At 45.6% G+C, this 24,041-nt stretch overlaps 7 protein-coding genes across 7 annotated transcripts; 5 read left to right on the top strand and 2 right to left on the bottom strand.

Annotated features, from left to right (window-relative positions):
- The first annotated feature begins 109 nt into the window (after positions 1 to 109).
- F4813DRAFT_235998 (uncharacterized protein) lies at positions 110 to 1,922 on the top strand. Its single transcript, XM_049239965.1, has 4 exons — positions 110 to 193; positions 281 to 882; positions 949 to 1,091; positions 1,152 to 1,922. Exons 2-4 carry the CDS (start codon positions 467 to 469, stop codon positions 1,631 to 1,633), a joined length of 1,041 nt encoding a protein of 346 aa, XP_049096087.1. The 5' UTR covers positions 110 to 193; positions 281 to 466; the 3' UTR covers positions 1,634 to 1,922.
- Positions 1,923 to 2,936: 1,014 nt separating this feature from the next.
- On the bottom strand, positions 2,937 to 4,171 carry F4813DRAFT_393065 (carbohydrate-binding module family 50 protein; the record flags this gene model as incomplete). The annotated part of the gene is made up of 4 exons (XM_049247366.1): positions 2,937 to 3,016; positions 3,227 to 3,448; positions 3,538 to 3,913; positions 3,968 to 4,171. 4 exons carry the CDS (start codon positions 4,169 to 4,171, stop codon positions 2,937 to 2,939), a joined length of 882 nt encoding a protein of 293 aa, XP_049096086.1.
- Positions 4,172 to 7,257: 3,086 nt separating this feature from the next.
- F4813DRAFT_399469 (uncharacterized protein) lies at positions 7,258 to 7,689 on the top strand. Its single transcript, XM_049248178.1, has one exon. The coding sequence runs from the start codon at positions 7,278 to 7,280 to the stop codon at positions 7,620 to 7,622; it is 345 nt and encodes a 114-aa protein (XP_049096085.1). The 5' UTR covers positions 7,258 to 7,277; the 3' UTR covers positions 7,623 to 7,689.
- Positions 7,690 to 9,412: 1,723 nt separating this feature from the next.
- Positions 9,413 to 13,324, bottom strand: F4813DRAFT_235945 (uncharacterized protein). The gene is made up of 5 exons (XM_049239964.1): positions 11,885 to 13,324; positions 11,222 to 11,835; positions 10,544 to 11,167; positions 10,393 to 10,486; positions 9,413 to 10,281 (listed from the first exon to the last, which is right to left on the bottom strand). The coding sequence occupies exons 1-5, from the start codon at positions 13,266 to 13,268 to the stop codon at positions 9,620 to 9,622; spliced, it is 3,378 nt and encodes a 1,125-aa protein (XP_049096084.1). The 5' UTR covers positions 13,269 to 13,324; the 3' UTR covers positions 9,413 to 9,619.
- Positions 13,325 to 13,455: 131 nt separating this feature from the next.
- On the top strand, positions 13,456 to 14,755 carry F4813DRAFT_372416 (uncharacterized protein). Its single transcript, XM_049244698.1, has one exon. The coding sequence runs from the start codon at positions 13,596 to 13,598 to the stop codon at positions 14,484 to 14,486; it is 891 nt and encodes a 296-aa protein (XP_049096083.1). The 5' UTR covers positions 13,456 to 13,595; the 3' UTR covers positions 14,487 to 14,755.
- A 97-nt stretch (positions 14,756 to 14,852) lies between these two features.
- Positions 14,853 to 21,261, top strand: F4813DRAFT_372410 (putative ankyrin repeat protein). The gene is made up of 7 exons (XM_049244697.1): positions 14,853 to 15,293; positions 15,348 to 15,573; positions 15,640 to 15,702; positions 15,772 to 15,837; positions 15,885 to 16,338; positions 16,403 to 20,649; positions 20,709 to 21,261. The coding sequence occupies exons 1-7, from the start codon at positions 15,061 to 15,063 to the stop codon at positions 20,955 to 20,957; spliced, it is 5,538 nt and encodes a 1,845-aa protein (XP_049096082.1). The 5' UTR covers positions 14,853 to 15,060; the 3' UTR covers positions 20,958 to 21,261.
- A 524-nt stretch (positions 21,262 to 21,785) lies between these two features.
- Positions 21,786 to 22,976, top strand: F4813DRAFT_399465 (alcohol dehydrogenase; the record flags this gene model as incomplete). Its single annotated transcript, XM_049248177.1, has 1 exon — positions 21,786 to 22,976. The coding sequence occupies exon 1, from the start codon at positions 21,918 to 21,920 to the stop codon at positions 22,974 to 22,976; it is 1,059 nt and encodes a 352-aa protein (XP_049096081.1). The 5' UTR covers positions 21,786 to 21,917.
- Positions 22,977 to 24,041: the final 1,065 nt, after the last annotated feature.

The following is a 24,041-nucleotide window of genomic DNA, read 5'->3' as shown; positions in this document are numbered from 1 at the left end:
TAGTTGATAAGAGGTATGCTTACCCTACATGTAGGTACCTACTTCTTAACCTTAGGTACCTAAGGTAGGTACGAATAGGCTACCGCCTTCATAGCTCCTGCCTTCATACTGCTGCACCTTCCGGGGCCCCGACCTTGCTTTCCAGCTACCGAGGCTCCTAATCTATGCCAACCTCTTGACATTCATACCATTGGTAAATTTCCATCAACCTTACAGATAATAAAGACAGATCTGATAGCAAGGCAGAAGCACCGCTGATATGTCTAGTGTCGGTTCTCAGGATGATCTCCACGTACACGTTCCCCGGGAAACCTTTAGAGGACAAGACCATCGTCGCTATCAATTTACGGCATGGCTCTTGGGATTCAGTACTACCGTTTTGCCCCTGACAATTCATGACAGCGATCATGTACTTTGTACACGAAGGGTTAGAAAAACGCTATATAGGCTCCTCCTGATCCTCATCATGGTTATCTTATACTACCTCCTTTCCCGTAAGAAGTCGCGAATCCCCACGTCGGATATATGGGCGAGGGAACCCACGAATACTTTGCGTCAATACAAGCATTACGGACGAGAATGTAATGTTTCCTCCTTGGACATCCATTTACCTGCTGGATCCGTTTGTTCGGACAAGAATTCGATGCTGACAGCCATGTCATCTGGCGGTCGGGCAGGTAAGGATGCACCATACACGCCTCGTGGTTGCAATATGCAGTGGTTTAGCTCGTGGGAAGCGTGCGATATTCTAGGTCGGTATTCTCAAGTTATTCTCGTGGGAGACTCCATGCTGAGACACATTATTGGGGCCTTGAATATCGTAATTCGAGAGGATGTGGGATACGGCGCGGTTACTAATTGGAACTTCGACGAGGAAGAAAAGTATGACGGAAACATAGTATCTTCCCCGAAGTTTATATAACCTTGTTGCTGATGTGAAACGTCTAGACGCAAGTGCTTTTGTAACAAGCAATTCGACGTCCGCGATTGCTCAGTCCAGGGTATTTTTAGCACGGCTGATGTTATAGAGCACGACCCTGTAAGTCTCACGTGCACGAGATGGATGCCGGAGTGGGACACAGATCTACGGAGTATGTTTTGATGATAGGCCTTGCTTGGTAATAACATATCATGTTGATATTTGATGGCAGTTGAGCAAATCGTGCGATATCCCATCCCAGAGGAAGAACACCGACGGTTAGAGAAGGCGATTGATCCCAACCCCTTACAGCGGAAGGCCTTCGTTCTTGGCCATGGGCTGTGGAATAATCTGGAGATAGACCAATCTCTGAGCTGGCTGGATCTGGTATTGGACACGATCGAATCGAAGACGAGAGCTAGCACGCGACAGCGGGGCCCAAACTCTAAAGGGAACGTGCCGGTTCTCCTGGTTACGCCAAACGCGGCTGGAGACAAGAAGCCGGATGAGTGGATCGTCAGCCAGGGGAATAAGGCCCTCGTGAAGTTTGAGCACGAGATGGCGGTTGAGGCAGCCAAAAGGGAAATTGACCACCTAGGGACGTGGAACATGAGCATTCAAGCAACCCTATACGACGGTGTGCATATGGATATGCGAGGGAACCTACTAAAGGCTCAGATGGTGTTGAACTGGCTGAATCTATTGGACAGGTGAGGCGGCGCCACCTGGAACCCTCACATAAGGAATCGGTAGGGGACCGTGGGGATGAATGTTTCGGACAGCTTTCGCCTTGCATTAAGCGTTCCAGGGAATTTTAAACGGGGAATAATTGAATGGTGGGGGGAGAAGGTCACGTCGAATTACCATTATATGCATGCATGCTCTACTGCACAGCTAACAGCACAAACGAGTTCCACTCCTTACCCATGTACATTAGATACAATGTCCACAACACGATGCAGCAGAGCTAATACAGCTATATTGCTACTCGCACGTACACATGTAGAATATGGTTCATATAATATGGTCCAGATGCTGATGCAAGGGGCTCATCCAATAGCTCTACTCGGAGCTATCTCCACACAAAGATTGTAAATAGAGGTAGACGAGATTTGAAAAAGACGACGCTTATTCCGCGTTGTTCCATCGCGGAATAGCCCGCGGCAACGGGGTCCATATATGTACACACGTATTGTATCTACGCTGCCGATATACCCTGTACGTGCAGAGTTACATACGTCTGGCCTATGTAGTAACTCTACAATGTACCCAGCATGATTCCCTACCAACTTGGATATGTATGCAGGGTTGCACGAAAACGGTGTCGAACCGAGCTGTTTTGGACCGGGATAAGAACCGTTTTTGGACTTGAAAATCCAGCTTGTGACAGATCAGTTGTGCTGCATGGCGTAGGGCGAGTGGATGTAACGGTTCGTATGTGGTTCGTGGCTCATTGGCTGCGGCCCGTGTTTATCTCGATGTGCGATGGGGTTCGCTTCGAAATGTCATATCATGATCACGATCTGCTATATCTTCAGGTAGTTACATAAGATGGAGGATTATAAATTGCCAGATGATTGATGGATAGGCAGGGAGGCAGCCCGGAGGCAAGGGGGGGGGGGGAGGGGAGAGATGAGGGAAAGGAGATGTAAAGCAACATACCTTCTTTCATTTCTTTTCTAGGTATGTTTGCTGTCTTTTGGGTACATTAGATGCTATTATATGCGCATTACAAATATTGATATGTTGTGGTGCGAGGCACGTGGATAAGAAGGGCGCTCATGGTGTAATGTAATATGTTCTTTACATGGCATATATAAAAACTGTCGGCTTGAAAACTCGGCTCCGGGGTCATAGCTAAGTCTAGAACATGTAGCAGAGGCATATCCGCCGATTCGCACAGGCGGTGGCTTTTAATCACCTTCCTCTTTGGAATCGGGCTTGGATATTTCGGCCGCTATTCGCGCTTTAAGCGCGTCTATCTCCCGTTTTGCAGTGGGTCCGGAAGACCGTTTTCTTAGACGGAGGTGCCGAGGATCCGGAATTCCTGGTCGTCCTGCTCCGCATAATGCTGCGCCTTGTCCCTCGCGGAGTAGGCTACCCGAAAGGATAATTATTACCGGGACCTTGTAATAGTAACAATCGGGGATGCATTGTAGAATTATATAGGTAACCATCGTAGTTATGGAAAAAGAAAAGAAAAAAGAAAACCAAAAAAAAACCAAGTTCTGTTCCTAATTACTCCATACGACGATTTGGCTCGCTACACACCGACGCATACGTTATAGCCCTCCCATAGCAACTTACACATAGGTCCGACCAGCGGGTTCCATTTATTAAACTGCTCCGCTGTTATCTTATACCGCGCCTCGATATTCGCGCACGTATCCTCTGAATTAACCTGATGCCATGATTTGCACTTGCATATGGACCCGGGCTGGGTAGGCGTAGGATGTACTCTTATACAACCTGGAGGAATCGCCGTTGTTATGAATGGCCTAGTATATGTGCTAGACGTGTCTTTGATTCCTGTACCGCTCATGTGTGAGACTTTTGAGCATCAAAGGGCCGAGCTATATATACATAGGTAAAATATTAGGGTTCTCAGGAGAACTTACCAACACAGTAGTAGTAACCTGCGCTTAGCCCGGAGCAGCTGGCTCCTACGGCTGGATTCCACTTCATGAATTGGGCCGGGTCCGATATCTTATACTTGGATATAATTTTGGAACAGGTATCGCCAGCTTCTGCCCGATGATAAGTATTGCAATCCTTCATGATGCCCGCCTGCGTGAGGGTTGGACTAGGAGGCGCCGAAACCGTTATTGTGGTATGGTTTGCTACGAGCCCCTTCTGTAAAGTCGAAGGCGGGGGAGTTGGTGTTGCAGTGACCGAGATGGAGATAGACGTAGAGACTGATTGGTCATGGCTGACCTTAACACAGTACGAGTGGCCAATTTTAATACCACTGCAATCGGGTTTGACTGAAGGGTTCTAGAGGTTATATCAGTCAAGGCTAATTTAAGATTGGGGAAGGTAAGGTATTACCCATTTGACAAAATCGTCGTGGGATAATCCCCAGTAGCTCTCAAAGTAATTACAATTGTAGAGCTTATTCAAAGCAGTCTCGTAGGATATGCATGCCGGGTACGTGTTCGGGTGAATCGTCCCATCTTGATGGCCGTTGCTGGTTCTAGACCCAACGTGTGTTATGGAGAAGAGGATAAGGCATAAGATTTGAGACACCCTCATACTGTCAGTGTTGGCTGGTATCTGATAGGAGAGAAGCTTCGTGCAGTAATCTACTTTCGAGAAGTTGCTAGCTTAAGCCTAGGAGGTAACCAATGTTTGATATAGAGTGTGCGGCGGCTTTGGGACTGGACCGCCTCGTCCCAACCTGTTGATTCTTATAGTATTGATCTCGGCCAAGATACCTAGATTGCGAGTGCATGTTGTACATCGTAGGGTAAACTCGACACTACGGCTACCAATCTCGGCTTCTGATGCCTTCAAGTCTAGGATAATTACCGTTATGTGGTTAACGCTACCATAGCTCTGTTCATTTCAACTTACCGCGACGAGACGGCGGGAATACAAGATGTGTAGTCAGTTCTGCCAGCCGACTGAGTCTGTGTTGCGGAACACCTCGGTTGGGTTAGATATCACGTTGTCTCAGTTTCGGCGGTAGGTAGCTTAGAATAGGGGTTATGAGCATTATCGCAGCAAAATCCTCACGACGCTGAATTAACTCGCCTAAACTCTAACATAAGGGCACCATGTCAAACTTCAAATTTATTCTAGGCTATGGTGATGCTGATCGAATCGTTAGTTGAACGAAATTGTCCCATACAGTGTGCTCCCGCCTGATCCGTTTGCTTTCGTCTGTGGCCCTTCCCCCGCACAAAGTCTGACTGATTTGCGACATACTCATTTCACATTCCGACGTCATGCCGACTTCAAATTGCACAAGAGTTTTGGATTGAGACAGATGACGACGCGAGTCAGTAAAGGTCCCCAAACAAGGCTGCGCAAGATCTTATGGTTATGGCATTAATGGGTATGGCACTGGGCGACGTACGTCCGCACGATCACAGCGCCGACCAGCCGAGAAGCTTTGTAGGAGGTTTCATGATCTCTGACCTAGTACAAGGCTCATATGATCAAAAATTACGGCTTATCGAAAGAGAATCCATCCAACGAGGTCTTATATTCTTTCCAACGTGCCTCTTTTAACCAAGAACTAATCGACCACGATCTAGTTAAGTAGGGGAACTTGACGGGTCACAGATCATGGTCACGCGGTCGTAGATCCCAAGTCTTTCGCTAACTATAAGCCCACACATAATCTCTTCGTCTTTTACTTGAGTTAACGTTATATAGTGTATACTCATTGAACACTTTGCTGCTAACTACTACGATTAACACGGGAATAGGGGTAAGCAAGTCTCTTTTGCCACACTATCAATTGGCATGTTTGCCATCAGAAGTTGGCTGTAATCGCCAGAGACCGCTAGCGTTACTCTACATGAATCCGAATCTAGCGGATTAAATACAAGGCTTCAAAACAGATAAGATACGAATGGGCAGCCGGACCGCGATTATGGAAATAGGAGGTATCAACCTGAGAGGTACGTAACATGGGCTTACGAGGTGTATATTGCGCTTTCTGTGTCGGAGAGAACCCTTGATTGGTGTGGTACGTACGTAGAGTGAATATCAGGATAATCGAATTGAACTATGAACGCCTGGCCCTCTACCCCCTTTCGAGGGCGCTGCGCGCCTCTTATATATCCAATACTACTAGTTAGATATATCCCTGGATCTACCACTAATTCACTTATTCCCTGACATCCTGTTGGTGAGCGAAGTCGATATGGTCAACATTGGCTTTCTGAATAGAGATCTTCATGTATCGTTCGGGGATAGGTAGCACTTCCTTCACTGGTGTGACTACAATAGGGAAACTGATATATTAGGTAGTTAGGTAGGCAATCAAGTGGTTAATGCCACCGCTACCCATAGCCGGTGTGGCGGCGACACTAGGTCATATATTCTTAAATATAATCCCCGGTAAATTTCGTATATAAGATAAATGTTAAAATAAGTATATTAAACCATAAACTATCCAATCTCAGTATATTTACCCCTAAATATACCCCTAAGCTACTTATGCATTTGACACAATATCCTAAGGTAAACAAACCTTAGGCATATCGCGATGAAGTCACTTGGATAGGTGGGTTAAACGGCGTCGTCCGCGTGGTAACATGCAACATTTAATATGCAAGTGAAACTAATAACTAAGCTGTTTAGATATTACTAAAAAAATATGAGAATGTAAAGCTTCTATAATATGTATTTTTTTCTTAGAAGAGAAGTATAACGATATATATTCTCTTGATGTGTCAAATGGCGATTATCAGCTGGGACTAATTTGGCTTATTTTCTGATGTTATATTGCAGTTTACTGTTGGTGTGAGATAAATATTTTCGATGGCAAGGCATATTACCTGATAGCCAATCCTCGCTTAGCTGGGCATGGTCATAATTATGTAAAATACCTATTTGTTACAAATCCCTCATGGAAAACCACATTTATAGTATAGCTTCTAACAATTATCTATCCCCTTCTCCATCTTACCAATACAAGAAAAGAAAGTATGGAGGCGATTGCAGCTTTTTCCTTCGCAGTTGATGTGATTCAGGTAGTTGATTGGAGTCTGAAAGCCGTGGGTGTTTGCAAAAAGGTATACGGAAACGGGCAAATCGATCAAGTACAAGGCCAGATCGTGGCTAGCTCGAAGGAGGCTCTAGAAGCACTCCAAAAAGAAATATCGTCTCAGGCACAAACCAATTATAGCAGGTGATCACGCTATTTTTCAAATTGCGTGCAAGTGTAGAGATGCCGCGAATGGATTGTTGGAAGAATTGAACATATCTGCCAGCCATAGCGACGGCAAGAAGAAACTGATATTAACGGCAAAGTTACTCTTCAAACCTCGAATTATCGAGAAACTACACAAGGAGCTTTCTTCCTATCAGAAACTTGATTCCATCTATACCAAAATAAATGAAGCACAAATACAAATACCGAATGTCGATCCTTCACATCCACCCCCAAGCTACGACAAAGCCCGTTCCATTCAGGTCCTTAAGAGCTTATTTTTTCCTGAGATATCTTCTCGCGAAGAGTAGATAGAATAGACATACCCTGAAACGTATTAGTGGGCACTATAGTCTAGAAACGATTTTTTTAGACGACAGAAACGAGTCAACACCAGACTTTTTACAGTGGCTTGTGTCTGGCTCTGGTCTGTTTTGGGTTTCAGGAAAAGCAGGATCAGGTAAATCAGCCTTCATGAAATTCGTCTCCAACAATAAAAAGACCCATAACGCAGTTGACTCGTGGTCGAGCTCTAAGAAAGCTATCACTGCAACATACTTCTTCTGGTCTCAAGGGGCGACACTTCAACAGACCCAGCGAGGCGTTTTACAAACGGTCCTTTACCAGGTACTATCAAAGATGCCCGAGTTAATAAATCTCTTCGACGTCGATCCATGTGGTGGTATTCGTCAGTGGACAGAGCAGCGTCTACTGCAAGTATTTGAAGCAATTTTGATGGACAGCGAAATCTCGCCGAGTCTTTGCTTATTTGTCGACGGTCTAGACGAGAATATAGAAAACCCTACTGAGGTATTATAGCTCTTGTGTCAGATGATATCCATGTCAAATTTCAAGTGCATCATCAGCAGTCGCCCGTGGGCGATCTTCTATCGCATGCTGAATCTATACCCTCAAATACGTCTCCAAGAGCTTACGAAAGGTGATATTACACGCTTCGTAGAGGGGAAGATTGAATCGGCATGTAAAGTCAATGCCATACACAAATATGAGCAAAGAATCTTAACCCAGTTATTAGCCTCTAATGCTGAAGGTGTTTTCCTATGGGCCAGCCTAGCAACTACGTCTATTATTGATGGTATAAGGAATGGGGACAGCATTGATGAATTGTGTTCCAGAATAGTCGAATTTCCACCTAGACTAAATGAGATGTATCGTCTCATTTTGTCTCAGATTGGTGATAGATACAGGATACAGGCGACGCGGATCTTTAAACTCATACAATTGAATCGCCCGCCCGACCTCCTGGCAGTTTCGGTACTATCCTTGGCACTGACAGATCTAGGAACCAAAAAAGATACCAGATCTCTTGAAGATAATGATGTGGAAGTTGTCCTGGGGGATTGCAACCGTACTACACGTACAGCAAAGATGTGGAAGTTTACTGCATATTTCGTTGGTACTGCCTCATAAAAACAAAATCCCTGATGAAATTGACGATATAGTGGTTGCCGAATGCATAGAGGTCACCTTCATACATCGGACTGTCTACGATTTTTTTCGACAATCGCCTGAAGCACTCGAGTTCACCTCGACTGAATCACCGAGAGCTCGTTAAGAATCTGAGGCATCATATACAATTCACAGTCGCGCTTCCTCTCTTCCCGCCCCAGTCCCCGCTGTGGGAGTTTCATTCATGCGTTGTCTTTAATTATCAGGCACAACCCCTGGACACAATTGAAATTTTATACGCAACGACGAGCTTACCTACGACATAACCCGCACTCTACAATCGACTGGCCACTATGACCCTATTTACTTGAACAATGTATATTTCTACCTACACAGCCTTGGTTGACAAAGACTCTCTAAGAAAAGCCTTTGATATCGAGAATCCCATTCACTTCACCAATGAAGCCACCTGGGATGTTAGCCATGGGGTCTTGGATCATTTAGCTACGGATATATTGGGCTCGTCTCAATACAAATGGGACAATTCCGATACTACTGGCACTTTAAGGCCCGGCATTAGAACCGGACCGTTTACAAGAGGCTATAATACTTACACCATTACTTACCTCCGGGGCTTATCAGGGGAAGTAACACCTAATCCATTAGTCGAAGTTCTGAGAAAAGTACTTAATATCCTGAACGAATTCCCTCCCCTACATCAAGGAGCTGTTCCTAGTGCCTTCCGCAATGGAACCAACCCCAGCGCTCGGCAGTGCCCAAGGAAAAAGCCGAGGCGGACCATTTTTAGTTATATAACAATAGGATTCGAACCTGCTCCGCGATAGAATTTGTTATGTGTTCTCAGGGAAGAATCATTTAGTACAGAAGGTGTTCTGCTTCGATTAAGAAAACGGCTAGTAGGTAATTAAGTATTGTCCCGAGACATTTTCGAGCGGGTGTGGTTCCCCTTACTTCTAAAAGATTTTCCAAATATTTATAACCTTTTATAGAAGACATATCCTTTCAAGAAGCTTACACCACCGAAGAGCCATACTTAACTAGTCTGGTGTGCCAGAGGATAAGAAGGTGGCCGTAAGGATTGGGTAATGAAAAATGAACTTAATTTAAACTGAGGCGAGACTTAGGAGAGATATTAAACAAAGCATGTGGTAATGAGACAGAATAAGACATATAAGTAACTGGGATCTCCACCGGAATTTAACGTTGGATTACCTTACCGAAGCGTGGATATAGGTCTAAGAATACCTTCGTTTCCTTATATATGAACAGGTAATAAAGAATAATCCTAATGAATTAAGTCCATTCCAGTGTCTTTATTGTGGTTGATATGAATCGATCGTGAAAAGCGTGGTTTTTTGCATACCTGTCTCCCCCCCTTTCCACCGCTAATACTTAACCGAGTTCCAAAGCTTGCGTCCAAACTTCACAAAGCGTTCGATTTGTTCCAGCTTGGCCTCTGTACTTAAATCCTGACCTCGCCAAGCCTCCAATAACTCGCTGATATTATCCAGCTCCTCCCAGACCTGGATAAACTTATTCTGCGTAACGCTGCCCAAGCTGGCAAAAGCTCGTTTCATAGCATCGGGGTCTGTGATCAGATTCGCGCCATTGTCGGGGATTGCGATGCCCACGACCGAGCCCTTATTTTGGTTCGCTGTCTTGACGGCGAGGATGCTCGCTTTGACGCAGTAGATGATCATGGCGGCGAGGCCAGCCGCTAGTGCTGTGGCGACGCTGGAGCCGGTCTCGTACTTGACGTCTACCTCGCGTGCTGTAGTGCCTCCTAGCAAGTGCGTCTCGAAAGGACGTCTTCCTGCTTGTTTCCCTGCTTGTTCTTTGATTACGTCGACGCCGGGTAGGACGTATGTGATACCATCGTCGGGTGTCCAAGGAAATACCGTACCGTCAGCACGTGCGGCGCCGATGCGGAAGAAGCGGTCACGCCATGGCCCGCTTGGGTAGTCAAGCTCGGTGAATTTACCCTCGTCGGGAGCAGAACAGAACATTAAGACTTTGCTATCTACTGCCTTTTTCAGAACAGTGTCCACTACAAGGTTAGGATTTAGCATATTTTCTCAGTCTAATGGGGAATCACGCGTTTATCTAGAGATCTCACGTCTCATGTGGGTTTGAATTAAATAAAGGGGGTAGGGCTTACATCGAGTTTTCGAATCGCTCTTATTATTCTTCATCGGGAGCGTCCACGACATGGAAATAATTGTAGCCTTCTTATCAAGAGCTGCTTGAATAGCCTGCAATGGATCTCTTAGTTATGCCGGCTCTCTTAAAGTAGCTTAGACGATACGTACCCGCGCTGCATAGTCCTTGTCGATCGTGTTCTTCCCATTCTCATTCTGATATGTCTTCAGTCGTATTGGATAGACTTTTGCCATTGGACAAACACGTAGGATCATACTAGCCATAACTGTACCATGGCCTCTTGCTGACGAGAACGGCGGCCTAATCTTCCCGTCATGGAAGTCAAAGCTCTTGCCCTCGAGTACATGATTGTCTAAAGTAGCATCGAACATGTCCACACCATCGTCAATCAGTGCTAGTATAACATCGTCTTCAATCCGCTCTTGGGTACCTTGGTTCTTCCTCGTCTCGAGGAATTCTTTGACTGTATTTTCCCAGAAGGGAATCATTTCGCCAGCAAATCTTGCTGTTGATTTCAGCCACCGATGAGAATTAACCCCCTTAACAAGTGTCGGAGCAGTAGAGTGGGAAACATTACTAGATGTCACTTTACTCTCATCAATACCCAAGTCAGTGGCAATAACCTCAACATCGTTAAATCCAATATCAATACTAGATGTAACCTGATTGCCGGAAGCCGCGAGCTTCTGATCTCGTATGGCTTTTCGGTTTGCATTGAGTCTGGTCTGGAACGCCATGATTTTCTTATCAATCCATTCTAGATTATCATAGGCCTTCCTATGGTTAGCCGTTGGATGTCATCAGCACACAAATAAAATAATACGTACTTTCTCTGAGGGAGGTCTATATAGGCAGACTTTCAGGAGTTGGGGGAGCATTGGCAACCCTTCTGGTTCGCTCCAGGCTCGGAGTACTGCATTACTGCCGCTCCACCTCAGGTACAGCTGCTTTAACTGCGAATAGGGGGCCGACTCGGTGTCCTTTGGGCCGTCATGCGTAAGTGCCGTTGTATTAACTTTGCTACTAACATGTAGTATAGTCTCTGGATCCAAGTCTACTTTTTGCCAATCGAGATGTTCAACAACAAAATTCTCTAGGGACTTCTGGATAGCTTGATCACTGTGGACTTTCTCCCCCGAATACCCGGTATCTTCAACCGTTAGTCTGATAATGTGGCGTACACCCTTATTATACAACCAATCAAAAATATACTTCATATCTTCGCAACCGAGGGCTCCAGGTTGGTGTATCTTAGATTGTACTTTGGCGTCTTGATCGGCCAGACGACCTTTTTGTCGGACTTCAATGTGTGGGAGCGTTACATATTGTAGCACGCTGTCGAATTTAAGACCGGATTTCGAATCTGCGCCAAATCTCCCGATGAAGTTCTTCCATAGAATATTTCGGGGTAGAGTATCATAGTCAAAACTAGTTTGGATATCTTAATATATATGTTAGTAACGGCTGGTTTTGCTTTGAGCTATGCTTACCGTTCATGTTGCTACCATATAAAAAGTTGATCACCTTTTCAGCGTTCCTTGTCCTCATATAATGCAACTTTAGGTCCAGTAAAATCTTGTCAGAAATCTTGGTACGGGCATTCAACTTGCCAATGTTCTTCTCGGCTGTGCTTGCTAACAATTTCTCCTTCTCCCGGTCTTGAGTCGCCTCAGAGTGTATCGTGTTGCTCCGCTTAACTGGTGTATTTGGTGATGGCGGTTCTTGTTGTCGAGCTGTACCATTGACTTTGGCTGCTAGCTGTATGGGCTTTTCACTGGGCTCATTCACTCGTGTTATCTGGTTCCTGTTAGTATCTCGGCCAGCAGCCTCCTCTGCTTTCTTCTTTTGGCGTAAGGTTTCACGCTCATCTAAACCACCGCTCCTATTAGCAACACGACCATATCTCTCTTCTTCGCGGTCGTTAGTGGGTCTGACTATGGCCGACCCCCCCGGATATCCTATGCCGACCTGGGGCATGGGCTCTTTAGGCAATCTTGAAGCGTCGGTTTGATCTTGCTTCATACTCCCCGTAGCCTGACGTCGTTTCATGAACTTCCTGGTAATAATATCCCTCGTGTTTTGATGTTCCCGGTAAATTGACAAGCCATCCTTATCAAACAGATCAAGAAAAGTATTTTGTGGCCTCTGTTTGTTCCGTGTCGCGTTCAAATCGCGTTCGATGAAAAGCTCAATCAGCTTAGCCCTTACTTCCGTGCATTCCTTGAATGAGATGGCATAATGCATTGGTGTCTTGCCGTCAGAATCTTGGATAGACAATGCTTCGTCGCTGGCGTTCTCAATAAGCATGCTTACCGTGCCCGAGTTAAACCTCTCCTTGAAGACGGCGTGGAGGCACGTTTCGCCTCCCGGAGCCTTCATTCTTAACGCAGCGCTTACGGATTCCCTATTTATGGACTGTCCCTGATTGTCTATGCAGGAAGAGATCATATACTCGACAAGCTGATGCCGAGAGGCTCTTATGGCCATGAAAATGGGATTGTGCCCATCTTTGTTTAACTTAATGAGCAACTCTGGATATATCCTAACCAGTTCCCGGATCAGGATTTCAATATCTTTCGACTTGATATCGTCAGTATGCTTAACTACGTCGATTAGGGCGTGAAGTAGGTTTCCTGAAACTTTGAGCGGCGATCCGCCAGCAATGTCTCCATACTCATGCAAAAACATATTAATGTCGTTCTTGTTCTCAAACTTCCCTTTCATCTTAATCGTCTTCACAGCTGCTTTGAGGCGCCCCTCATAACTTTCTTCCCTTTTCATGTGGACATCATTACCATCTTCGGGCAAGTCGAGGTCATCCTCGAAGCCTTCGTTGGGATCTTCTTGATAATCTTGTTCCGAGTCTGAAGCCATTTTGATGCGCGGTTCAAGTCGGTTGACTCTGGTGTTGAGAGGAGGTTTTCTTTTCTCTCTCTTCTTAAAAAAGAAAATAAGGACCAAGAGACTGTGTAATAGAAACTGCCGGGGCTCTAGATACCGCCTATCTCAGGTACTAGGCATCTATCGATGTCGGCTACCACCGCATCCGTTATCGCCGAGCTGAAATATAAGACACAGTGTAATATGCAAGGGTGGGTAGTAGTCAGATTCCCTCCATAAGCATTTCTCTGTGGTGGCGTACCATCATTCTCCGACTCACTTCCTCATTTGAAAGTGTTCACTCTACGTATTATCGAGAGAATGACTGAACTCACTCAAGACTCACTATGCATACAAACAGATGTCGAAAAGGTGGATGTTGGAATGTATGAGGCCGGAGATGAAGATAGAAGCGGCTTTCATGTCTTCAATATTGCAAGAGATCAATATCATCGAGCAGAAGTTCTTCAGCGAACGGGGGCTATTGACATCACTTGCAACCTCAAGGAGGTCATTCATGGGGCCATGTCTGCCAACAGTGACCGCTATGCGACCTTGATAGTTATGGAGTGGGGGTTTCAGCCCAGAGGTTCACGTCGAATTTCCGAGGCCTCAATTGAGCTTCTATTCGAGACTGCTTTGCCTGACAGCGACATCGAGGTTGAAAAAGTCTCATTCGAAGACACATATAGCCTAATGCCAACGATACAACAGGAAACTATAACCATGGGCGGGGAGGCTACAATTGGGGTTGAACAATTCGCCAGCCTTGGGTTGACTGGTAAATGGGAGAAGACAATCTCTAAAACAAGTTCAGATGCTATTACTTTGTGCGGAGGGAAACGGCTTATCAACAACAGGCCCCCAAACTGCATCGCAACGTGGAAGCTCTCCGAAAATCAGGCGCAACGCACTGGGATTCCTGCTTCGTTGAAGATCGCAATGCTTGTTTCGAGAGATGACGAAGAGAAATTCTTCTGTAAACTGGCTTTCACTTGCAAGACAGACCTAAAGACATCTTCTAGAGGCCTATTTAAGAAAATCCCTAAGGATGATCCAATTATTTTCCAGCCAAACCCTAACGATGTAGGGACGCGCCCGAATAATAATGTGGCATATGGGAATCTGGAATTGGGAAGTGTCAACCTCAATGAGCTTTGTAATGTCACCTTTAGAACTATCATCACAAAAGGGCAGAAGCCTTGGGAATAGTACGTCTAAAAGTCAGACTTGGATTGTTGCTTCAATAGGTACCTGGCCTTGTGCTCGTAGGATGCCTATTAGCTAAATCATATATCTCTGGTTCTTAAGCTACAACTTACATCAGGTTAATGAAGGAAGTACAGGTATTTACTTCCCAGGAGATTCCATGTAAAGGAGAAAAGAAAATATACCAAAACCAAGCGGCTATCACAACAGAATCCTGAGTGACACTGTACAAAAGGACTACATAATAAACGAATGCAATTGATAAGCTGACCGAGGGACTAAGCAGAGGGTTGTGATTTGCTCACCTACAGTGCGCAGACAGCAGGTGAGACGTGAGACAGGTTGGGATCATACAAAATCACCGTACCACGACATAAAGGGGGGTAGCAGAGGGGCAACTCGATATTAGATTTTCCGAGCAGAAGGCTGTATACACCGCTTTTCAAATGTTGTGTTCAATATTCATCAATTATAAAAATCTTACCTTTTAATCAAGGGCTGATCTTCGCCATACTAATTGAGGGCCGTGACAAATTATAACTCAATTAACGACGAGACCTTGTTCTCAAGGTCGGAGATGAGTACACAGTCGCGGGAAGAAGCACCGGCTTTCGAACCCAACTTAAACATACCAGATATGGCGGGAAATGATGGAAACCAAGATACAATCAGCATTAAATCCGTAACATCAGATCTGTTTTCACTGAGTGAAAGCCTACTACCCCAAGGTCCCGAATCAAAGCAGCACAAGCTTGGGCTTGATATAAATCATCCTCTGGGCTGGTCGGGTTCGGCTTATGATGATTATGAGTATGGAAGCAGTTGAAGAATATATCTTAAATGTAAAACTTACCAGTTGTACAGTGTCGTCACTGTTCACGGTATACGTGATGACTATAGGACCGCCTGGATCGATAAGGATGGTTCTTGGTGGGTGAAGGATAAACTATTCAAAGACCTGTCAATCCGAGAGATCGATTACTCGTATGATATTGACGAGGATTCGGAGCTCTATGAACCGAATGGTATCATCCAACATGCGCGAAGGCTCGTTGAAAAGTACGCTGAAGTTCGTAGGGAGCTTGAGGAGGTAAACCGCCTAGCCCACACCCCATTATTAGAACATCGAATTTCAACAGCACCTAATTATCTATAGACCGAAGTCGACCGTCCAGTCATATGGATATGCCACGATCTCGGGGGAATGATCGTGAAGGAGGTATTTATCAACCTCTGATCCTTAGGTATTTCCTAGGGATTCGATATTGCTATTTATTGACTTTGTTAGGCGCTTTCTATTGCTATAAACCAGTGCGTGAAGTATGGGAAAATACCCATGCTAACTACAGCCATTGTGTGTATCACTTTAAAAGTTAGGGGTTCTACTAATTTCAGTATTAGTTCTTCTTAGGCACACCTCATCGATTCCAATCTACAGATGATCTCGAGGACCAACTACATAAACTTATCCTCCTCCCCGGTCCTCATATTAGAAGCCAGGTGTTAAGCAAGGTTAAAAACCTAGCGCGTCAAGTTAGCATGATAAATCAAGGCTTTCTTGCTACTAAAGTCTTAGATCGCGCCGTCATATTTAACCTCTTCACTCAAAATATTCATGACAGTCTAAAGCAAGGGAATGCCGACAAAACAGCTAATGACATACATGACATAGATGAGAATGATACCAATCACCCAGTGACTCCGTTCTCGCGCTATACGCATTTCATCGGACAATCCTTTGAAGCTGCCGGAAGAAGCAGATGTGAATATATAAGCCATGAAGACCTTGCCCGGGGCGACCCGCGTAAGCCTTGGGTCCCATTCCTGTCTGATATGTTCAATACGAGCGGTTGTAGTAAGCTGTTTCTCATTGAACGCTGGCGGATCGAGATTTTTGACTGATCACGAAAACGTGCTAGATCTTAAGGTCGACCATCGTATTATTCGATTTCAAGCACGAATCCTTTCTCTCGCGCCCCCAACGCGAGCCTTAGATACGCCATTCGACCCAGCACTGCCTAGTCCACCTATTGTACAGTGGATTTTGGATGAGCAAAAATCATTGACTACTATCCCTAGGTCGGATGTGGGACTTAGCATTATGCATATCCATGGAAATGGAAATCCCCTCGTCGATATCTTAGAGACATCCCGCCTTTTCTACGTTCATCACGGCTCGCAAATCATTTGGGGAAAATCCCAAATGAGACCCGAAAAGACGATGATATATTTCGAGTTTGACATGTGGGATTCGCGGTACAATTCCATATCGTCATTGTTGACCTACCTGATCAATATCATTCTTTGGCGCTTTTGGGATAATAGCAACTCTGTATTTATTGGAAATGAATTTAAATTCCTCAATGAAACGTACGCCTGGTCACCAGAGGACTTGTATCATCTATTTACCACATTCAGAGACTTTATCCAGATTACTCATCAGCTTACTATCTTCATCAGCTACTTCGACCAATGCCCCGAGGATCAGCGTCGATGGTTTCTTAAGCATACTCTGGAGGAGCAGAGCTACAGCGAAGCAAAATACCGAATAATTATATCAACTTTGATGCGGGAGGCCATAGATATCGAGGGATTTACCAATAAGACATATATCAATCTCGAGAGCTTCCCGGCGATTGGCGAATCGATGGACAAAGTGGTCAGAGATCTCCGATTAGGACTCGTTGGTCTAATAAGGAGGCGCCCTATATACGAGGACTTTCTCCCGCAACTGGAAAGCCTTTTTAACGGGTGCAGTGATACGCCGTATCTGGGACATATCATTCTGGAATGGCTTGGGAATTTTACTCGAGGAAGACCGCAGTGTGAAATCGCAAACATAATAAACAGGCTATTCCCTCCCACGGCAGAGAACATCGTCCAGGTCTTTACCTCTTTACTTGAACCTAAACTCCAATCAAGAATTAAGAACATCTTCAATTGGGTTAAACATGCAGCAGAACCGTGGTCGCCTGAGTCGTTGATCCAGGCTCTCATGGTCCACGAGTCCCATGGTGGAGAGCCTTCTTTCAAAGACCTCGACATAGAAGGAATGATTGGCGATATTGAAGACGCGCTTGGTGGAATTATCACGGTCACAGACCGCAATGTCAGGTTCAGCCATCCTTCATTCTATCACATGCCAGATATGGATATTGAAGGGAATATAGAAGAACGTGCAGCCAAGGTAAATAGCGCTATAGCGGAAATATGCTTGCGTTATCTCCAACTTGAAAGCGCACAGGAGGAACTGGCAACATTTTCTCCAGAGAAGCTCGATGGAGGTCCATGGGAAACCTTACTAGATGCTACCATAATATTCTTCCCAAGAACGAGCATGGCTGAGTATGCCGTTCGGTTTTGGCCCCAGCATTACCAGGCTAGTGGCCAGTTTAAACCCACCAAACTTGTTGAGGAGATTTTTGCCAGTAGGATTACAAGAGCTTCTTGGGAGATCCCTTTTTGGTTATTTTCTAACCCGACCACTCGAATGCGGCGAAGCTACGTGTCAACATTACCTGTCTTTGCAATGCTGGGGCTAGACGACTTAGTAGATAAGAAGATCAAATCTGAAAGTAACCAGCATTGTTTCGAGAAGAACTGTTGGTTTGCCATCACCGAGGCTGCCCGAACAGGAAATAACGAACTAACCCAGAAACTACTGAAGCAAGTGACAGTAGATGAGGAAGAACTTCAGGAGGCCTTGTTCATGGCCGCTGCTAATGGCAACGCTGATGTTATTAACACCCTTATCGACAAGATACCTAACGTAAAAGCATTCAGTTGGCCCAAGAACCTCATATTTCGAGCTACTGCCGCTGGTTTGAACAGCCTTCTCACATTGATGCTAAAGTCTGGCTGTGATATCAATGAGATTGGTAGTTCATATAAAATGTCGCCTTCAATGTTGGCGATATGGCGAAACCGCGTCTCGACACTCGAGCTTTTATTAAACTCAGAACCTCGGCCGGATTTAACAATTGGGGACGAAAACGACACACAAATGACCGCAGCTGCTGCAAAAGGAAATCCTCACATAATAGAGCTCCTTTTGCAAGGCGGCGCGAGTCTCGAAGCGAGTGATTGCTGGGGTCAAACGCCAGTGCGGGTAGCAGTTGAATTCTGCAAGCACAATGCAGTCGATATCCTCATCAAAGCCGGGGCTGATCTTGAGCGCGGTGAAACGAGAAGACCACTACTAATCGTTGCGGCTAATATGGGCTTACAAGAGTGCGTTCGCATATTACTCAATCACGGGGCTGATATAAACACGGACTACGCTTCGGGGACTGCACTCTACACAGCAATTGAACGAGGCCATGTAAATACCGCCCGAACATTGCTTGAGAATAAACACAAACCGAACAAGGACGCGGCCCCCCCAGGCCATTTAATGCCTTTAACGATGGCCGTCTACAACGGAAGCACCGAGCTTGTATCTCTACTAATTCAACATGGCGCCCAAGTAGACTTCGTCGACCCCTCCGATCACTTCTGTAAGACACCTCTCTCATGGGCTTGCGCAGAAGGAGATCTTGATATGGTGAAGTTACTCCTGAAGAACAAAGCCGATGTCAATTATACGGGCGGGGTCTCGTATACGCCATTATATGCAGCCCTCTGGGATAGTCACATTGAAGTAGCAAATCACTTATTACAGAATGAGGATGTTGACGTCAAATGGGTGTCAGATGTGGGATTAGGGGCTCTCCACGTTGCACACTCTCATCCGAATATCATTCGAGAATTACTCAAAAGAGGTGCCTTTATTGATAGCTATAGCTCCTCTGGAACAGTCTTACATCTAGCTGCACAGTATGGCCACTCAAGGTCTATCGAGGCACTCCTTGAGAATGATCCTAACCCTAACCTAGATTGCGTTTACGGCGACAATGGTGTTTTCGAAGATCAGATAGGATGTACACCTCTACAGATAGCTTGCATGCACCACAAGCATAAATGCGTGAAAGTTCTTCTAGAAGCCGGTGCCAATTCGAGATTCAAGAACAAGAATGGCAATGATTCCGTTGATATTCTATTACTACAGACAAAAACAGATTCAAAAGATGCCTTGGAATGTCTCAAATTACTTCTGTCCAGGGTCTATAACGTCCCTATAGACGATGTTAACGAGCAAGGTCAAACTAGACTTCATCGCATTGAAGAGAAAACGCCCATATCCATGATCCAACTCCTAGTCGAATTAAGGGCACCACTAGACAGCCAGGACGCGGATGGATGCACCCCTCTCGCCGTGGCCATCAGGAAGAATAACGAGGGGGTTGCTAGATATCTCATCGAACAGGGCGCTAATGTCAACATCTTGAATCCCAACTTTGGAAGTATCATCCACCTTGCCATCAGTAACAGCACGGTATACATCGTGAGGTTACTCGTCAAATCAGGTGCAGATCTAGAAGCGGTAGATCCTAAGTACGGACAGTCGCTGCTGTATACGGCGCTGGATATCCAAGACGACTCGAAGCTCAAGACCATGGTACGATACCTAGTTGATGAAGCTAAAGTCCCTATTGACAAGCTGGGAGGTCAGCTTGGGTACCCAATTATCCGGGCAGCGGACCTGGCCAGAACCAACCACACAACGGGTACAAAGATGCTCAAGTTCCTTATCCGGCGCAATGCTCAGCTAAACGTTGCTGATGATCAAGGACGCCGGGCCATCCATCTTGCATGCACGTCCTGCAGCGATGATAGCATCAAAGCCCTGATTAAAGCTGATGCGGAAGTCGATGTGAAGGATAAATTTGGTCGCATGCCGATCCATTTCGCAGCTTCGTCACCAAAGAAAGAGTGTTTTGATTACCTATTTGATAACTTCAAAGCCGCAGATATCAATGTTGCAGACCACGATAATTGGACTCCGTTGCTATGGGCGGCACGTTCGGGGCATAGTGATACCATTGCCAAGGTAACCACGCATGACGTAGACATATGGGCTCGAGGGCTTGCTTACGGTGCAAGAGAGGACTGGTCGGGGTTAAAGCTCATGAACTTTGCCAACAATTCTACAGAGCTGAGAGACAAGCTCGAGCCCAAGACGCGTACGAGGATCAACCAGGACGGGGAGAAGGAGGAGTGGGACGACTCTCAGCACAGTATTAAGCCTGGACACTGGAAAGATATTGACTGCAAGAGCTGCTTTGTTGTTAGTATAGCCCCTTTTATCTGCGGAGAGTAGGATGCTGATGTTACCGCGATACGCAGAAGATTGTAGGGCTACAATGGAAATGTATCGACTGCACCCACGACTTCTCGCTTTGCTTCAAATGCTATAGCCACCGATCCGATATGCACTACCGGGAGCATAACTTTGAGGAGATAGGTCCGCTATATGACGAGAATTCTCTACAGTCGGACATCAGCGACGGCGTGAAGGAACTGCTGCAAGAAGAATCGGGGGATGAGGGAGAAGAGCAAGATCATGTGAGCGATGGTGATGATATAGGGTGGTAATGTGACGAGAACCTGAGCAGAAATTGATTTGACAAGATGACCTTTATAATGTTGTATTAACCAAGGACAATAATCATAGCATTCCCTTCGTTGTTCTCTTATATGGATAGTGCTTGAATGCTGTCTCCGTACAGGGGGCAATAAATTCTTCAACCCTATATCTTCAAGGGAAGCATTCTAGCTTTTAAACAGGCAAGTAACGATGCTGAGTAATTCATCTTGTTATACTTAACATTATTTCTAGTGTATAAGGGTACGAAATGAGGCAGCGGCCACCCCTTATAGTCTTTTGACTTATCCTGACCTTAGGTACCTGCATTATATACTACCCCTTTTCGTTCATGTATTAGGTACTGTCTTCTACGATCAATACCTGGCCTTTATATAATACCTAGATATTCCTTCCGTTCTGCATTATGAAGTTGATATAGATTTTGTCTTACTTACTGTTACTATTCTACGCGTATGACAGACTCTCAATACATCCAGCATTAGCGCTGGCTTTCGCCTCCTCAAAACCAGAGGATGCCACGCATTGATTAAGGAAACGAGCAGTAATTAAGGAAAAATCCAAAACACTTCCAAACAGAAAGGTTTCCCCTTTATTTCCAAGTATTTTTATCGTTTATAACTTTCCATAAAGCCATGCCTTTCCAAGAATCTCGCAGAGGCCGGAATAACCCCATATTGGTTTTTAAATTCTGGTACGCTATCATTGGTCTTACTCGGTTCTTTCATTGTGGTACGGCGCCCTCTGGGTTCGAGGAGGCAAAAGCCAACACTAATGGCGGTTAAGGGGTATGTTACGCTGGACACATAACTCGATACCAACTACTATACCCCGCTCCCAAATATTAGAAATATATAATTATTCGTACGATTTCAGTACAGTAAAGCGTTCTAAACCTTTCTTTTTCCTTGTTGAAATCTGTCGACATAGATTACATATGCCCTTCAACCATGAAAGCCTTCAAATTAGTGCGATGGGGCGAACCGGGACAATACGTCGACGTGCCTAGGCCCCAGCCGGGCCCTGGAGATATCCTCATTCGTATGAAAGCCGCCGGTCTGTGCCGTTCCGACCTAGACATGGTAGACAGCCAGCCTGGGTCGGCGCCATACGCAAACTCTCTCGACCCGGGCTATATCCTGGGCCACGAGAATGCCGGCTTCGTGGAAGAGGTCGGCAGTGCCGTAACGGACTTGCGGGTTGGCGAAGCTGTTGTCGTCCATCACATGCGCCATTGCGGAAATTGCGAGTACTGCACGGTTGGCGCCGAGCAGCATTGTGAAGCGTTCAAGCGCAACGCGATTGCAATGGCACGCGGATGCGGCGTAGATGGTGGGTTGGCTGAGTTTTTATTGGTGCCGCGCACCGAGGTCGTCTCTATTGGCGACGGAGACCCTGTTCTGTACGCACCGCTCACCGATGCTGGAGTGGCGGCCTACCACGCCGTCCAGACCGTCATCCAACGCTTGAAGCCGGGTACAAGCGTCGCAATCATCGGCATCGGAGGACTTGGCACATACGCTGTGCAGTTTGTTAAGCTTCTGTCATCGGCACGCATTTTTGCTGTCGACAATGTTGAGGCACGGCTTCGCACCGCTATTGAAGTAGGAGCCGATGAAGTGGTGCTTTTCACGGGCGACGGAACGTCAGCGGCGGAGCAGATTGTATCCCGGACAGGGGGCCGTGGGGTTGACGCTATTATTGACATAGTGGGAAGCACCGATACTCTTCGACTTGCCGCCAAGATCTCTCGTCCGCGGGGCCGCATTGTTCTTGTTGGAATGAGAGGCGGTACGTTGGAAGTGGGATGGGGTTTATTAGCTACCAGCTGTGAGTTTGCCATCAGCTTGGGGAGTACACGGCAGGATTTAAAGGAGGTGTGCGAGCTAGCAAGGACGGGAAAACTTAGGATTGATATTGAAAAGTTTTCTTTTGACGAACTGGAGAAGGCCTATAGCGCTTTAAGGGCGGGAACACTGGCTGGGAGGGCGGTTGTGGTATTTCCATAGACGTTCACAAAGTCATGACCATTTTTAGTGTTATATATCCCACCTATCATGACTATTAGATACCTACATTATGACGAGGTGCTTTAAGCTTGTTTCGTTTAGCAAGAAGTCACTCGAGGGCATTAAGGGGCATTTAACATTTAACAAGAGGTAATCATGATCTGTAATATGCCTAAGTTATTACTGGGTGTCAGTGTATTTTAACACTTGGTCTCCTAACGCTATAAGTTACCTAGGTGATGCTACATGAAGTACTTATAATTAAATAACAGCATGAAGTATCACTGGGACATGTAGTAGCTCAAGCTCCATGTTACTGAAGTAAAAACTTCCTGGGCGTGTCGCCCTGGCCAGGCGACCCCGGAGGGTTTTTCACGGGTGCGAGTGTTCGAGTCCCACCGTATTTTTTATACCTTTCCGCCTCGATCATCCTCTATATGTTATATAGTTCATGAAGTCGTATTTAAGACAAGGAATCGGCTGAAGTTTGGTAACTGATTTGACTGATTTGACTTAGTTCCAGGAGGAACCAATGCAAATCCAGGCGGGGGGAACTCCCTCTCTTGATGGATGCATGCTTCGTATTAGTTACTATTCTATGTATATGCTCTTAATATTTCCTACTATTATTCCAGGGCAGTCCAAGTTATAGGATGAGTATATTCATTCATCGAGGTCCTTTATTATGTGCATAGGTAGTCTTCTTGAAGAGGCCACCAGCCACAAGTTATATTGAAGTTGACACCCATCAGCCACAGCTAACTTAGCGCTCCTGTAAGTACCTAGGTACTTTATGTGCCTTAGGGCCTTTTAACAACATTGAATATTAATGGCTGCCTGTGCGGCCTTGTCGGGGCCATACGCGTTCTTGCTCCGCCACGAATAAGCTTTGTGGGCGGTTCTAAGAATCCATCTGATATCTGCTATTACGGGCGGTTAAGAGATCATTTTTCTCGAGCGAAAATCGGGCGAAGAGAAAAAAAAAAATGAGATCGTAAGAGACTGAGGCTGCTCCAACATTGTTATTGGAATGCTGAGACTTTTGTAATAAATAATAGGAACTAC

Source organism: Daldinia decipiens (genome assembly GCF_022478715.1).
Source record: "Daldinia decipiens strain CBS 113046 unplaced genomic scaffold F4813scaffold_40, whole genome shotgun sequence".
Classification (NCBI taxonomy): Eukaryota; Fungi; Ascomycota; class Sordariomycetes; order Xylariales; family Hypoxylaceae; genus Daldinia; species Daldinia decipiens.
This window is presented reverse-complemented; position numbering and strand designations above follow the sequence as displayed.